This window comes from Photinus pyralis, unplaced genomic scaffold (genome assembly GCF_008802855.1).
Source record: "Photinus pyralis isolate 1611_PpyrPB1 unplaced genomic scaffold, Ppyr1.3 Ppyr1.4_LG4, whole genome shotgun sequence".
NCBI classification, from domain to species: domain Eukaryota; kingdom Metazoa; phylum Arthropoda; class Insecta; order Coleoptera; family Lampyridae; genus Photinus; species Photinus pyralis.
Window position 1 is genome coordinate 41,454,707 of NW_022170511.1, and position 15,217 is coordinate 41,469,923.

General features: G+C 39.1%; 1 protein-coding gene and 2 pseudogenes across 1 annotated transcript; 2 read left to right on the forward strand and 1 right to left on the reverse strand.

The window, feature by feature from the left end:
• Nucleotides 1-2,693: 2,693 nt before the first annotated feature.
• On the forward strand, nucleotides 2,694-11,137 carry LOC116167970 (phospholipase D2-like). The gene is made up of 13 exons (XM_031483597.1): nucleotides 2,694-3,185; nucleotides 3,233-3,386; nucleotides 3,437-3,643; nucleotides 4,251-4,371; nucleotides 7,919-8,061; nucleotides 8,113-8,393; nucleotides 8,440-8,675; nucleotides 8,724-8,977; nucleotides 9,026-9,743; nucleotides 9,795-10,006; nucleotides 10,053-10,178; nucleotides 10,271-10,511; nucleotides 10,554-11,137. Exons 1-13 carry the CDS (start codon nucleotides 3,026-3,028, stop codon nucleotides 10,992-10,994), a joined length of 3,294 nt encoding a protein of 1,097 aa, XP_031339457.1. The 5' UTR covers nucleotides 2,694-3,025; the 3' UTR covers nucleotides 10,995-11,137.
• On the reverse strand, nucleotides 4,365-5,521 carry LOC116167971 (annotated as a pseudogene).
• Nucleotides 5,727-7,023, forward strand: LOC116167972 (annotated as a pseudogene).
• Nucleotides 11,138-15,217: the final 4,080 nt, after the last annotated feature.

Genomic DNA, 15,217 nt, shown 5'->3' on the forward strand with positions numbered 1-15,217 from the left:
TTCAACATCGACACGATACTATCCCGGAAGTCGCGTCGCTAGCACCTTACGAAAAACAGAGATTGTAGATCGGGATCAAGTCGGGTTAAAATCATACGAAATCGACACCCAGATCTCGTCTCTAGGTCATATTTAGTTTTTAAAAAAATGTTACAATCAATCACCCCCACCCCCTCTAAAATCCACCCACACGGAAAATGTCAAGTGTTCTTCGGGCCAAATCGTCTAAATGGCTCTAAGGAACAGCTGTACCAAGTGGCACCTTGGTATAAGAAAATGCAGTATCTTTTGGTATACCGCTAGTAGGTACTACAATCTTTCCTGGCGAGAGTTATAGGTATTACCTAATTCCTAAACATAACGCATGATAATACATACACACATGATCCACAACGTATACATGGAAACAACAATACTCGCTCACAACAAGGTACACAACATACTGTAATACCTCCACCTCTAAAGACGGCCCCACATTACATGGCAAACTAGACGAACGTTGGTGATGCGTCGAGTTTGCCATATAATGTGTCTTCTACGCGCCCACATTTGCCGCCAACCACCAGCCAGCCAGCCAAAGTGGGATTAAATTAAAAGCTACTTTTTACAAATAAATTTGCAAAAATGCGCTAAAAATGTAATAATTGAAGACGGAATTGATGACCTGAACACTTCTTATGATATAGTTCCGTAATAATTAGGGAACGGAAAACTATCCCCTAACTAAGGGTACATCTGAAAGTAATATTGTATGCAAACAGTGCCCAAAAACATATAATTGCAGAGGTGCAGTGGTGTGCATCGTTATATCTCCTTAATATACCCGATATAGTAGATATACCGATTTTCGACAGATAGGTAAGTACCTACTTGTTTCGTTGGAAATCGTCTATTATTGGCATAATTATAACTTTAAAATTACTCTTAAAAATTACAAGGGCCTCTTCTATTTATAGAAATGATGTGACTGAAAGTTGCAGATGCAGCTCCCGTTTATATATAAAAACTTGTTTGGGGTTAGTCTCACTTATTGCAAAGTACGATGACTAATTACCTACCCTTCGTGACATCTGGGCTATAGGTAAGAATACTTAGAACGAGATCAGGAAATTCCGAAAGGTTATTATCTGCAATAAACCTCCCAAAGATGGTACCATTTAAATTCAATGATAAATCTTAATCCGCTGCACATTGACATTTTTGATCGCATTCCGAAAGGGATTGGTTTATTCCTGCCTTCGCCTTATGTCTGCATGTTCGAACGAACTGTTCCATGCGGCTTATTTACTTTAATTAGAGAAGACCAGCGCCGGTTTACCAGTAAGGCACGTAGGCACGGGCCTAGGGGCGCCGACCATTCAGGGGCGGCAGCCGCCAGTGCCACCACCAGGTATCGTACGCCATGAGCAGTACGCACACTGAATGGAAATTCCTATAACGATGTGCTTACGACTTTTTAAATTTAATTCCTTATTAGTGTTGTATCACTTTTACGACAAAAATTAACAGTAATTACACATTCATTTTGAAATGTGTACATTTACCTACCTACTATAACAGGATATGAAAACTGAGAAGCTGTAATCACTGCAATTGTATCAAATTGATATCCGTAAAGCCCGCTTGACATGGAGCAATAAAAATTGCTGCATGCAAGTTGCAAGAAAAATTGCGAAAGGCATGCGCAGTTCAAAGCCAGCTGATCAATTGCTGCAAGAGACTTGCATGCAATTTTTATAGGACCGGTGCTATTTTTCTTGCATGAATCGCGCAATTCTAGGGATAAATCTAGTTGGTTTTGTGTCACCAACCTAGTAAAACACAGCGGCGGCAACTATGATGCTTAGAGACGCACTCATTACTTGTTTTTATTAATCTTATTTATTCTTGTAATTTTCATGTTTCTTCAAGCAGTCAAAATTTCATTTTTATTTGAGGTTAGCAACTTTGTTGACAAATTCATATTTTTCTTCTGTTGGCAGACATGTGGCAATTGAAATAGAATTGCACCATGTCAAATGCCATGCAATTCTTATTGCATGCAAGGATTTGACCTTGCAATTTCTTTCTGCAAGTTCTTGCGCGTTGTATTGCTCCATGTCAAGCGGCCTTAATCCAGAGCGAGACTACTATGAAGGTGTACGTGTGGGTGTCCCAGGCAGCAAATCTTTGCAGGCAGTTTATTTTATGCTTACCTTCCCCTTTTTGCTCTTGTGTGTGCTTCTTATTTATTTGCATTTGGCATAAATTGCATTTTCAATTTAAAAAATCTAGGTCTCATTCCCATTAGTCTAAATGCGTCGTAGTACCGTTGAGTGAAGGATTTATTATTCAATGGTAGTACTACAAAGTGATTAGGTACATATCTGTCGTTTTATTGAGAAGTGTTGTTTGGGGCGTTATAAATTATAAATGCATTTATTAAAGGGCTGTGCCTAGGGGAGAAAATGTTCCTAAACCGGCACTGGAGAAGAGTATAGAAAATTCATCAAATGCGCTTATTTGTTTGTGCCAAGTGGAACTACCCTTTTCTGTATCTTTTTTTACTTAGTATTCAGCTCTTTAAATTATCCAATAACCAATATTACACAAATCTCCGTCGCGCTTACAGAAAAACTCCTAGTTTACTTCCCTATGGCAGACACGAGAGGTCAGCACAATTCACAATTATGAATTAAGTGTTTTGTTTTGAGTATTCAGATGTTTCTATAATTTTGCTTAAAAATTTGTTTGCATTATTTACAGTTGTTTACAATTTAGCACTTTATTTATAAACGCCACATTGAATTAAAATAATTGAATATAAACAATCTGTGATAAATTTTTGCTAAAGGCAAACGTGATGCTGTGATAATTTAACAAGTGGTTTTTATAAATAATCCAACCTTTTATCTGATATGAAACATGATAATCCTCTTTTCATGGTTTAGGATTAAATCAAGCAGGAAACCACAAATTTAAGCAAATATTTGCCTGCAATTCGAATTACGTGAACAGAAATTCACCGAACGAACACATACTTACAATGGAAACTTCGACACATACTCGTACGTTGAGTAGATCCACAACATTAAGTGATGATGACTTTGATGACAAATTGGACGTCCCTCCAGTCCTTCTTACTATGATATCTGTCGAGGGTAAACCTGTCCTGGTCGAAGACGATGAGAATGATTATAAGACAGGTAAATACACCCCCCATATGTTCTATTCCAACACCATTTCATTACAGATTTGGTTGACGCAATACCCTTTTCGACAATCTTCACCAGCAGTGGTAAGTTCAAATCCTACCAAAGGAAAATCTTTGTACCGGGGCTAGATGTAACCGTTGCAATCGAGCAGAGTGACAGAAACCTAACGTCGCACTTCTTAAATCCCAACCTGTAAGACTGTTATCTAGCTATGCAAACTGTAGCAAAACGAATCATTTTAGATACACCATCACGTTGACACATGGCGATTTTACTTGGCAGGTGAAAAGGCGATATAAACACATTCAACACCTCCATCAGCAGCTTGTGTTGTTTAGGACGTCTTTAAATATACCGTTCCCTACAAAAACGCATCGCCAGCGTAGGGATAACTTTAAGAACAATGCTGTTGTTAGTAAATCGGGTAAACGTAAAGGAGCTTTACCTAGGTAGGTTTTGGTGGGATTGTCCATTTTTGTATTTTTGAAACGTAGTTAGTCTTCGGAATTTTTGTCTGTACCAATATGGCAGTCAATTTGGTTCTTGTATGTGTATGTTAATTTTAACGGTAATGTGGTACCTTGTGTGAGGGCCGTGAGTACTTTATTTATGATTATTGTGACCTAGTGTGGGCGGGAAAATATCTTGAGAAGACACTGTTTGGGGAAAGGGAAGAAGATCTTGTTGAGAGATTTAGATAGAGCGAGTAAAAAGTGTGAAATACTTGTTTTGTACTAAGATCAATTATTTTCAATTTTTGATTGGGCTCCCTTTTTTGTTGTAGAAACAAGATTAATGAAGTGTCATTTAAGCGCACAATGACTCCATTGCAAATGGTGAGCATTTCGAAAGATCACACTGGTTAATGATTGTCTTTTTCACTTCATTTTTTAGTTTGGTACTACACTATAAACATTTTTACTATTTTGACCGGAATATTATATTTGTTTTAGTTTTGACCCACGTTATTTTGTTGTTGCGTAGCATGCCATTTGAAGATAACGCTTTGCTTTGAATACTACTGAAAATAATTGAATTAATTAAGTGTTGTTTTAGATTTCCAAACAAACCGGAAGTTTTAATATCTCATGATCGCCTACAGAATAGAATAAAACAATTGGAAGATTATTTGAACAATTTACTTGCAATCAACATCTACAGAAATCATCCAGAAACGGTAAGTTGACTTTTTAGACCATTTGGCACCAACTCGGTGGGCAGGGCGTTGTCTGGTTAAGTGAACAAGGGTCGCAAGGTTTCAACTCATCTATGTCACAATATCGTTCTCCTCTTCGAACGTCATCTATTATCAAGGATACTGCATGCTCCACTTGACACGTTTCGTATTGTGTGATGCCCTTCGGTATGCCGTAGTTGTTCTCCACGCCGCCTTTTCCTAGCAGTACTGGTGTCGCGAAATACTTTGTGTGCGGATGCACTTTTGAGTGTACGAACGCTTGCTCTATGATATTCGCTTCACCCCTTAATCCCTTTACTACAGACACAACGAATTTGGCAAGGGCATAGCCGCATGACAGATATGCGCATTCCTTAGCATGCCTGAGATTGATAACATTGCGATCTGCCGATTGTAATTTGTCAGTTACACAGATTAATTGCTCCTTTGTAAATTTTAAATGAGGTTTCACTTGCGACAGTATAGGTACAACGGCTAAACCTGACGGTCCTCCTATTACCGGTACCGATATACTTTCTGGAGTTAAATGAAATGTCTCTGCAACTAACGCATTTGCTCGAATCACATTCAGTGAACTGGCTCCTAGCACCTTCTTCGAGTTGAGCACTTTTTTCGTCTTCAAAATTTCACTGGCTAACGGAACAAGGCTACTCACTGGATTTGTTCCCATAATTAGTATCGCATTAGGGCATACCCTTGAGAAAGCTTCTGTGATAGTTTTCACTAGGCTAGCGTTGGAATCAAACATTGCCAAAGATAGCGGATCCGACACCTTACTGGCGCTGGCGACAATTACGACCACATCCGCCTTTTCTAACGCCGCACTGAGCTGTAGCTCCCCAGCTTCTGACACGACCTTGCATTTCAAATCTATATGATTCAGTTCAGCCGCAACTCCTCTCACTTGTTGCACGTCGAACAATACCAAACGATCGATAAGTCTCGATTGCTTCAGCATAAGCGATAAGCTTTGACCAACCTTTCCGCTAGCACCACAAACGGTCACTTGTACGGATTGTTGTCGTAAACTTACTTTTGGAATGTGAAAGTGACTTTGGAATAATAGACTAGTAATTGCCTTGAGACTCATAATTTTACCAATTCGATCAAATTTGATTTAATTTTGATAGTTGTTAATTTTCTAAATGTCAAAAATTGACAATGAATTATTTTGAAATCGTGCCCCATCTGTTGATATATGGCTGGAGTGCGTATCAAACTGTGTGACTAGATTCGAGATGTGCCAGAAGATCTCTACAGGACATCTACAGACACTTTCCAAAGGAAATTCGCCTAGTTTTAGAAAAGTCTAGAAAAGGTCAAGCGCTTCTTCAGAAAGCGTTAAGCGCCAGTGGACCGTAGAAAGTCATTTGAACGCCTTTTATTGGTGCTTCTACAGGTGGCCCAGACCAATTGAAAGCAGTCTATTATTTCTAGAGTCCCTTCAGAACCACTAGCGGCTTGGTTGTAGGGAGTGATATAAATGCGCTAGAAGGCGTTTGATTGCTCTGGAAAGCATACTCGTATTATCCAAGATCCAAGTCAGTAAAATATTTTTGACAATTTGCTCAAAATGTTAATACAAAATTCTTGTAAAACAATCTCCCCTCGAGTCGTTATAAAATTTGTCAGAGCTTATGCCCGGTCTAATTTAATGAAGGTAGCAATAATTGGCGCAAACAATGAAGTTGGTCGGCCTCTTAGTTTATTGCTGAAGCAGTCGCCGCTTGTAGATGAAATAGCGTTGCATGACAGTAATAACACGTGCGGATTTGCAACTGAGTTATCCCACATTGATACCAATTGCAAGGTAGCGTCTCACGTGGGTAATGAAACGATAGCTTCTGCAGTGAAAGACGCGAAAATAATCGCCATTCTAGCAACATCAGGAAGACACTCTTTTCTGCCACCTGGAAAAATGCTGGAGAGTAATGGTTTGGTCTTGCGAGATCTTATGTACCGCATTGCAGATCATTCTAGCAAAGCTCTTTTGGCCATCGCCGTACCTCCAGTGAACAGTATGATTCCGTTAGCCTGCGAGATTTTAAAACAGAAAGGTGTCCTGCGACCTAACGCCGTCTTTGGTATTACCACATTGGATGGAGTTCGCGCGAATGCTTTTGCAGCAGAAGTGCTTGGCGTTGAGCCTGAGTGTGTTTTCGTACCGGTAATTGGGGGTAACTCAGAGAAGACTATCGTACCCGTTTACTCGCAAGCGACCCCCTACTCTGATTTTACAAAAGACGAGTTGGAGACATTAACGACCAACGTGCAAAATGCCCACCAGGACATTGTCAGAATCAAGAAGAGAGAGGCGTCGACTTTAGCTTGGGCGTTTTCCATCTCTCGTTTCATAATATCGCTAGTGAAGGCATTGTCGTCCCGTTCCAACATTGTCGAATGTGCATACGTTATGTCCGATCAACATCGCGACGTTAAGTACTTGGCCACGCCTCTGTTGCTCGGATCGAGAGGTATTGAAAGAAACCTGGGAATACCTCGACTCACTGAATATGAGATATGCCTGTTTGATAGCGCGATTTGTCATTTAGCGCATGATATTAAACAAGGTGAACTATTTTTCAGAAATAATCCTGTATGAATGGTTTGTTGAATAAAAATATAAGTAAATGTTTTTTTATAATCATCTAGTGGCCCGTGAGGACCTTGATGAACTCCCTGATCTTGCGTCTATTCAGTTTTAGAAATCTAAAAGACTCCAGTCCAGGTGATGTGATGTGATGAGCCTGGAATTGATCGGTCACCCAGCTTTTAATCCTGGCTCTGGCAATGGAGGGAATAATTCCTAGGGCCCGGCGATGACCCTCCTACTGCTTTCGCGAGCCAATTCGTCTACCCTTTGGTTGCTTCTTATTTCATAGTGCGCTGGAACTGGTAAGGTAGTATGTATCAACCTAAAAATACCAGAAGAAACCAGACGATACGTGACAGAGCTATTAAAATTGTACAGCTCGGTTGGAATTTGGTATGGAATGACCTAGTCTACTTGGATTCTTTGCCTACCCTCGCGGATTGGAATTAACTTTCCCAAATTAATTTTTCTACTGGAATTACGAGCGATTTAAGAGCTTTTAATTACAAGCAATTATAATTTTTTTGCTGTTACTCTTAAAAGATCAAAGAGACATAATCCTTCTGGCCAGATCCGTTCGGATTTAGCCCCTCTGGGCGGTGATAACGGCGTCATATGACATTCTTACCCATCGACCCCACCCCACTATGGGGCGGAGGAGGTTGAAATATGCTCATTTGCAATATTTGTGTCTACTTGCACATTTCTTCCATGAAAAACTGCACATTAGCATCTATTACCCCATTCTAAAATTGTTAAAAAAAAGTACCATTGATCGCTATTTGTTGATCTTTTTCTTTTAAGTTGGAGGATTTGGTATGTAAATTTCCCATTGGCTTAAGCATCTAGTCGAGGCATTAGTGTTGTTCAATCATTTACATTCTAACATACCAATGCATTCTCACAATAATAAATTGATCAATCTTTTTTTAGATACAGTTTTTCGAACTGTCTCACTTGTCTTTCATTCACGACTTGGGTTTCAAAGGGCAAGAAGGAATGGTAAAGAAACGTCTGGGAAATTCGGGCGAAGGTTGTAAATTCATGGGTTTGTTTACCGGCGATTGTTGCTTGAGGTAAAGTAACTGTTGGAATGATACCGTTAAAAATTTCCATTACCACTTCAGATGTAAGCATTTGTGTAACGACGTGCTGTGTTCGACGTGGAGCGATCGTTGGTTTTTCATTAAAGATCAGTGCTTTGGGTATATACATCCAAAAACGGGCCGAATCGGTAATGTAATTTTATTTGATCAAGGTTTCGAAGTTAGTTCTGGCTTACGCGCTTTGGGTTTGCACACCGGAGTGCAAATTTCGACTTACACCCGTCAGCTTGTCATTAATTGTTGGACGAGGCGAAAGTGCAGAGAGTGGATACGCGCGTTGAAAGAAGTCGCCCACAATCAAGGTTTGAATTACTGACTGTAGAGGATCTATATTTTGTCGCATTTCAGCGAGAGATTTCACCCAGTACAATCAAAGGCACTCGTTTGCGCCGGTTCGAAATAGTATAAATGCCACTTGGTTTGTCGACGGTGCTGGGTACATGTCGGCAGTTGCCGACGCTTTGAGTAATGCAAAGGAGGAAATTTTTATTGCCGATTGGTGGTTGAGTCCAGAGATTTATTTGAAAAGGCCTGCACTGCGTGGTGATTATTGGAGACTAGACAAAGTTTTACAACGGAAATCTGTAAGTTGAGACGTTGCTATGGGAGAACACACCAGGATACTATTGTAGGAGGAAGGCGTTAAAGTATTCGTGCTTCTTTACAAGGAGGTGGAGATGGCAATAGGGATCAACAGCTTTTACAGCAAGCAAAGGCTTGTGCGCAATGGCAATGATAACATTAAGGTCATGCGACATCCTCAACACGCCAAATCGGGCGTTTTTCTTTGGGCACATCACGAAAAACTCGTCATCGTCGACCAATCAATAGCGTTTTTAGGTGGAATTGACCTATGCTATGGTCGATGGGACGACTCAAAACATAGGTACCATCCATGCCAACGCATCACATGTTTGTGACAAAACAGTTTTAGGTTAACTGATTTGGGCAGTCTTATTCATTCTGCAATTACCCCAACTAAAAGGAAAAAAACCTCCAGTTCTCCAAGTGGGGAATTTCCTTTTATTTCTGTATCTAAATCCAACTCAAAACTATACATGCCGGATCTTATTGTCGACTCTCCCTCGACTGCAGCACAAGAACTGGCAAGACCCATGTCTCTACCAGCGGCAAGCAGTAGCTTGCAAGTGCCCCAGCCAAAGGACTTCTTCAAGCAAAATACACCAGAGTTTGAACGAAAGTCGCTTATGGCGACAATCAAGCAAGGAATAAAAGGCAAAGGTAAACACTTGGCCAAATTATCATACGCACCAGGAGAACTACAAAACGGACCTGCCACTATTAGCGAACTGGACGATGTCGTCGACGATTTAGACGGATCAGCCAAGTTCTGGGTGGGCAAAGATTACGTGAACTTTATCGTCAAAGACTTCAATAATCTCGAAGAGCCATTTGACGATTTAGTCGATCGAACTACAACGCCCCGAATGCCCTGGCACGACATGGCCGTTTGCGTGCAAAACGCCACCGCAAGAGACGTTGCGCGTCACTTTATCCAACGCTGGAACGCCGCCAAAAACGAAATGGCCAAGCAAAACTACACCTGCCCATACTTGCTACCCAAGGCATATGTAGATTGTTCTTTAAAGTCAAATTTTCTACAAGCGAAATCGCAGAACGTCACGTGTCAGGTGAGTCCAGCTTGACTGAGGAATTTTTGTGTGCGAGTCTAAAGGTTGTAGGTTTTAAGAAGCGTGAGTGCGTGGTCCTGCGGGTTTATCGAGCCAGATATTGTGGAGCAAAGTATTCATGAGGCGTACGTCGATTGTATCGCTAAGGCTCAACATTACATCTACATAGAAAATCAATTTTTTATTTCACTGCCCCGCAATAACTTAAACACATTAAATCAAATTGCAGAGGCACTTTTTACTAGAATTGTTCGCGCATATAAGTATTAGTTTCGATTGGTTGGCTTTAGTTAATTTTGTTTCTTGTAGAGAGAAGAGTGTTTTTAGGGTGTATGTGGTGATGCCACTACTGCCAGCCTTTGAGGGAGAGATAGGTCAATCAAACGGAGCGTCTATACAGGCAATAACTCATTGGAATTATGCATCCATTTGTCGGTACGTTCTCACCCAAGTTTAAAATTTTCCTTCAGTTAAACTAATCATGTCATCAAAGCCATGCCTCACTCACCTAAAAAAATATATTACAGTGGAAAAGATGGCCTTCTCAATAGACTAAAAGATCACGGAATACCAGATCCATCAGTCTATATCTCCTTCTATGGTCTACGAACACACTCGGTGCTTTGTGGAGAACCTGTAACCGAACTGATCTATGTACATTCCAAACTTATGATTGTCGACGACAAGATCGTCATTTGCGGTTCTGCAAACATTAATGACAGATCATTGCTGGGGAAGAGAGATTCAGAAGTGGCAGTTATCATCGAAGTAAGCACCTGTAGATATTACAATCACTTACTTTCATTGTAGGACCAAGAATTTGAGGATGGTTTAATGAACAGCCAACCTTTTCCTTTGGGAAAATTTGCTGGTTCCCTAAGGCGACGTTTATTTAAGGAACATTTAGGACTGTTAGGTGTAGAAAATGAAGAAATTGATATTAATGTTATTGATCCGGTTAGTGAAGCTTTTTATAAAAACATCTGGTATGATACTGCAGCTAAAAATACGGAGATTTATGAAGCGGTTTTCCATTGCATTCCATCCAATAAAGTTCGGACATTTGCGGAGTTAAAAAAGTATAAGGAACTTCAGCCGTTGTATGTCGATGAACCCGTCCAGGCGGAACAAATGCTCAATAGGATTCTGGGACATATTGTACTTCTTCCCTTGGATTTTATGTGTAACGAAGTATTAACTCCACCACCGGGTACCGTAGAAGGCATTATGCCCACAGCTCTATGGACTTGAATACAGTATTCACTAATTTTTATACGTTTACATCATTTTTTAATTTGTAATGTTTTAAATTATTTATTATGGTGTCTTGTTCTGTTTACTTCAAATTATATTTTTATACTGTTAATGGTTGAAATATAGTAATGATTCTTTAATTTTTTATTGCACTGCTCAACAATTAACTGTCATAGTTTTACTCGTGATTTTACGATACCGCACATGACTTCCTAGTCGCCGCTTCATCCAGTACAGCTTAGATGCGTTTCGCTCGCAGTGGCCGGCCGCCTTTAGTTTTTAAAGAGTGTGGAAGTGACCAAGAATCCCAAAGAAGCTTTGGAAGTTTCTAAGAGCTATTTCGACTCCTCCTTTAATACCTCCCCTTAGGTCCAGAGCACCTGGACAGAACTTTTTGCATGTAGTGTTACATGATTTGTGTAGCATTTTACTATCTTTCATTGTGTCTTGTGCCCATCCTTATAGGCTATGGAAGAAAGTGTCCATCAGCATCTGGATACTGCTTTATGCATTTGGTGTTGTATGGGTTGCATAGCATCAGGCAGATATTTCTCCGGCGCTCGTGATGCACACCAAAACCCCGCGTTCATCCTGTTAGATAACATATCATAAACGGCCTATTACTGTTTAATATGCTCCCTTGTGTTTACGGGCATCTGGACACCATTTAACACATATAGGGTTTGTATGGGTTATAATAGCATCAGGTGGATACCACTAGGGATCTTGCTGCATACTCAAACTCGTATGCTTATTGGAAGCTCCTCCACACTGAGCATTGGCAAACAACATTCTTTGAAAAAACGTTTAAGAGCAGGTACTAGAATAATATCCCATACAATTCATTTCATGTTCCTCTCTGGAGTTCACAATAAAACAGAAGAGATTCTAATTCTAAGAATTATAGTTATTTATTATATAAGACTATAAAGGAACATTTTAATCATTGAGCGAATTAACTTTCACGAGATAATAGGTTTCCCGCTATCGTCTCGTCATGTACCTATAATACAAAACTTTATTTTATAGTAGAAACCATGTAAATCATTGTAAAGCTTCTGACAATTGTGAATTTAATTTAGACGTCTAGCTTAAGTTCGGCCGTTGTGGTCGTTCCCCTAGAACCAGCATGTTCTGAACGTAATTTAATATCGTGCTCCACGTCCCATTTCAAATAAGAATGTCAGATGTTTCACTTTATCTACCCTTACTGTTAAAGAGACTGTTATATACCATTAAGAAATATCCAATAGAAACAACGTTATGGTTTCGTTGGTTAGCGACGCAGAATAAACATTGGCTATTTCTTAAGGGTCTAATCACAGATTAAATCGCCTATGATCTAATGATAGAATGTATAATCGTATAAACCCACCCTAAAATAGTACCTATCCCTAAATATTGGTGTTGCTTCCAGCTTCCTTGAGATATAAATTCTTCCTACGAGGCTGCTACCGTGAGAGAATTTGATGACTCGAATTAATCCGCGTCGAATTTTATTGAGGGGAAAATTAATGGGCTGAATATGCTGGAGGCGAATTCACCAGGTGACAAACTGAGTCTTGGAGCCCCAGGAAGAGACTATGCCTCGAACCACATCCGTTACGAAGGCGCCAAATTACGGTTAGCTGAGGGCTGCACTAAAGCTATCGTCAACACTGTAAGTACTTTGTTTTATCTGTACAAGCCTTTAAATAGAATTTGGATTTTAAATTAAACGTAGATCTCTCTCCGCCTCGGCCCTCCTACTAAGCCATCTTTGACATTGCTGGCACAAATGCATAGGGATTGACCTAAACACCGGATTGTCTCACATTGCATAATATACTCCTGGGTGCACAAATTAATTCCGCGCCAATAATTATTATGAAACATTCATTTTCATGCCTACTTTCTGTCAGGAATTTTAGTTTCCATGACAGAGGCAGACCAAACTACGTTTTCTGCGACTAATATACCGGGTGGTGCCTAGCGCTACGCAGCATAGGGATTTCAATGGTAATTTCTTTATTGTCAATTACTAGCTCCCCTAATTATTTTAGAGCAAAAGTCTAAATACGTTTTTTTTTAGAGAAAAAATACTGCATCTGTTCATACTATTAGGTACTTATAATTTTCCGTTTTTCAAAACCGTAGAAATCGACAAAATAAAAAGGTTCATTTTACAATAAATCAAATATGCCTTGGAATTACCTAAAAAAAACAGCGATCGCGTTTCATTACTTTGCCTTTGACGTACATTGAATTTATACTTGTTTATAAATTAGTTAAAGAACTGCAAGTGCAATAACGTTCAAAATGTCCGTCAAAACCATCAGGAAAACGACAATACATTCAACGTTTTGGCTGCAGTAGCGGAAAATCCGAATATAAGTTTAGGAACAAATCTTCTTCAAATCAGTTTTTTTTCTTCGATTACGTAGGTACTCTGATTCCGGACAATGATAAACAAATAGTATCTGATGCAGATGCAGCATACATTCTCTAAAAAAACATTACCCTAAGATGCCTTTTATTGCGTCGGTTAGTTGAAACAGAATTAAATATGAAAATCGTTCGACGTCAAACAACCATAACTTAGATGCGATGCGCTTGTAGTTTGTTAAAAGATTCCAAAGCATCACTGATTTATAAAAATGTAATTTTTTATTTTGTTGATTTCTACGGTTTTGAAAAATGGAAAATTATAACTAAAAGTATGAACAGATGCAGTATTTTTTTCTCTAAAAAAACGTATTTAGACTTTGCTCTAAAATAATTAGGGGAGCTAGTAATTGACTATAAAGAAATTACCATTGAATTGAAATCCCTGTGCTGCGTTGCGCTAGGCACCACCCTGTATAATGTGAGTATTATACTTATGGTTTGTTCGGTATAATGCAATCCATTATTCCCTTAGGGATTAATGACCAGGGATTAATAGCTCTTACACCTTCTTGTACTCCAATCGCAAAATTTCCTTAAATTTAATATCATCCATGGAAACAAAACGTCAAAAGTGTAAATGTCAAGCGGGTCGTGTATTGTTTGTGTATCTTTTTTTGTATTAAAATGGATAAAATCTCAAGCTATTAAATTAGTGGTAGGTAAAGTAGAGTATATTACTCGCAATAATGGCTATTATACTCTCGGAATTTTACTCCCTCGTCGGTTCAGGCCCAGTTCGTAAATATTCCTCGAGAATAATAGCTATCACTATTGACTCGTGATATATTCTACTAGTAGTTATTTACATAAACTAGGCCCATCAGGAAATTTTACCTTACCTGTCGCCTGTCACTTTACCGGCCGCATCTGTCACCAAACATCTTCAAAAGTGTTTGGGTAAAATTCCCTAATACAGAAGAATAAAAAATAATTTGTATATTAATAATTTTCTAGATAGATCGAAATTGACATTTGTTTTGGATACTAATTTAATGGGCTCCTTTTTCCTATCTAGAAAAATTTGGATTGGATTTGAGAAAGTTTAAGTTTTGGTCGTTTTTATAATGGGAAAATCGTCACTGAGGAGCGTTGCCACTTAACCCATTTTCTGACATTCGAACATCAGGTCAGATACACAAAAGATGGAACTTAATTATGGAAAATTCTCAATGCATGAAAGTTTTCCAATTAAAGTTTCAAGTCAAAAACCGAAATTTATTTTTGTCAAAAACTAGCTACTAATTTTAAAGTTCTAATGTAGGTACTTATTACTAAAATGTTTAGAATAAAATGCAGAATACCTACGTAGGACAGTCAAAATGGACTAATAAATCAACAAAACGTGATGTATCTTGTTTGGATCCATTTTTCATTCTTTAGCGTAACCCAAGTTTGCAATTCTTTAAACGTTATGGAAAAAGTGTACCACATGAAAAACGTCGAATATAGTTTTTGTGTCGATTTTGACTCGCCTAAACATTATATAAAAAAGAGTTTTCTATTCAAGATAACAAATATAGTGTGGTCTTCCGGTTTAAGCAAACTATCTGGAACGGTTTCCCAAAAGCGTCTAACTGACTCTTGTCATGAAAGGTCCTGTAACATAAAACGCCGAGAGATTTTTGAGCGGGTCAAAAGCGTAGTCTACCGGCGGCGGCCGGCGGGCAGTTGCATTGAAGAACTGCAATTCAAAATGTGATTTAAAAAAGTACTTGAACTAATCTTAAAAGTAAAAGAAAGAGCGCCAGTTCCGTTACCTACATTTCTTCATCCGTGCGCCTTAAATCTGCCCA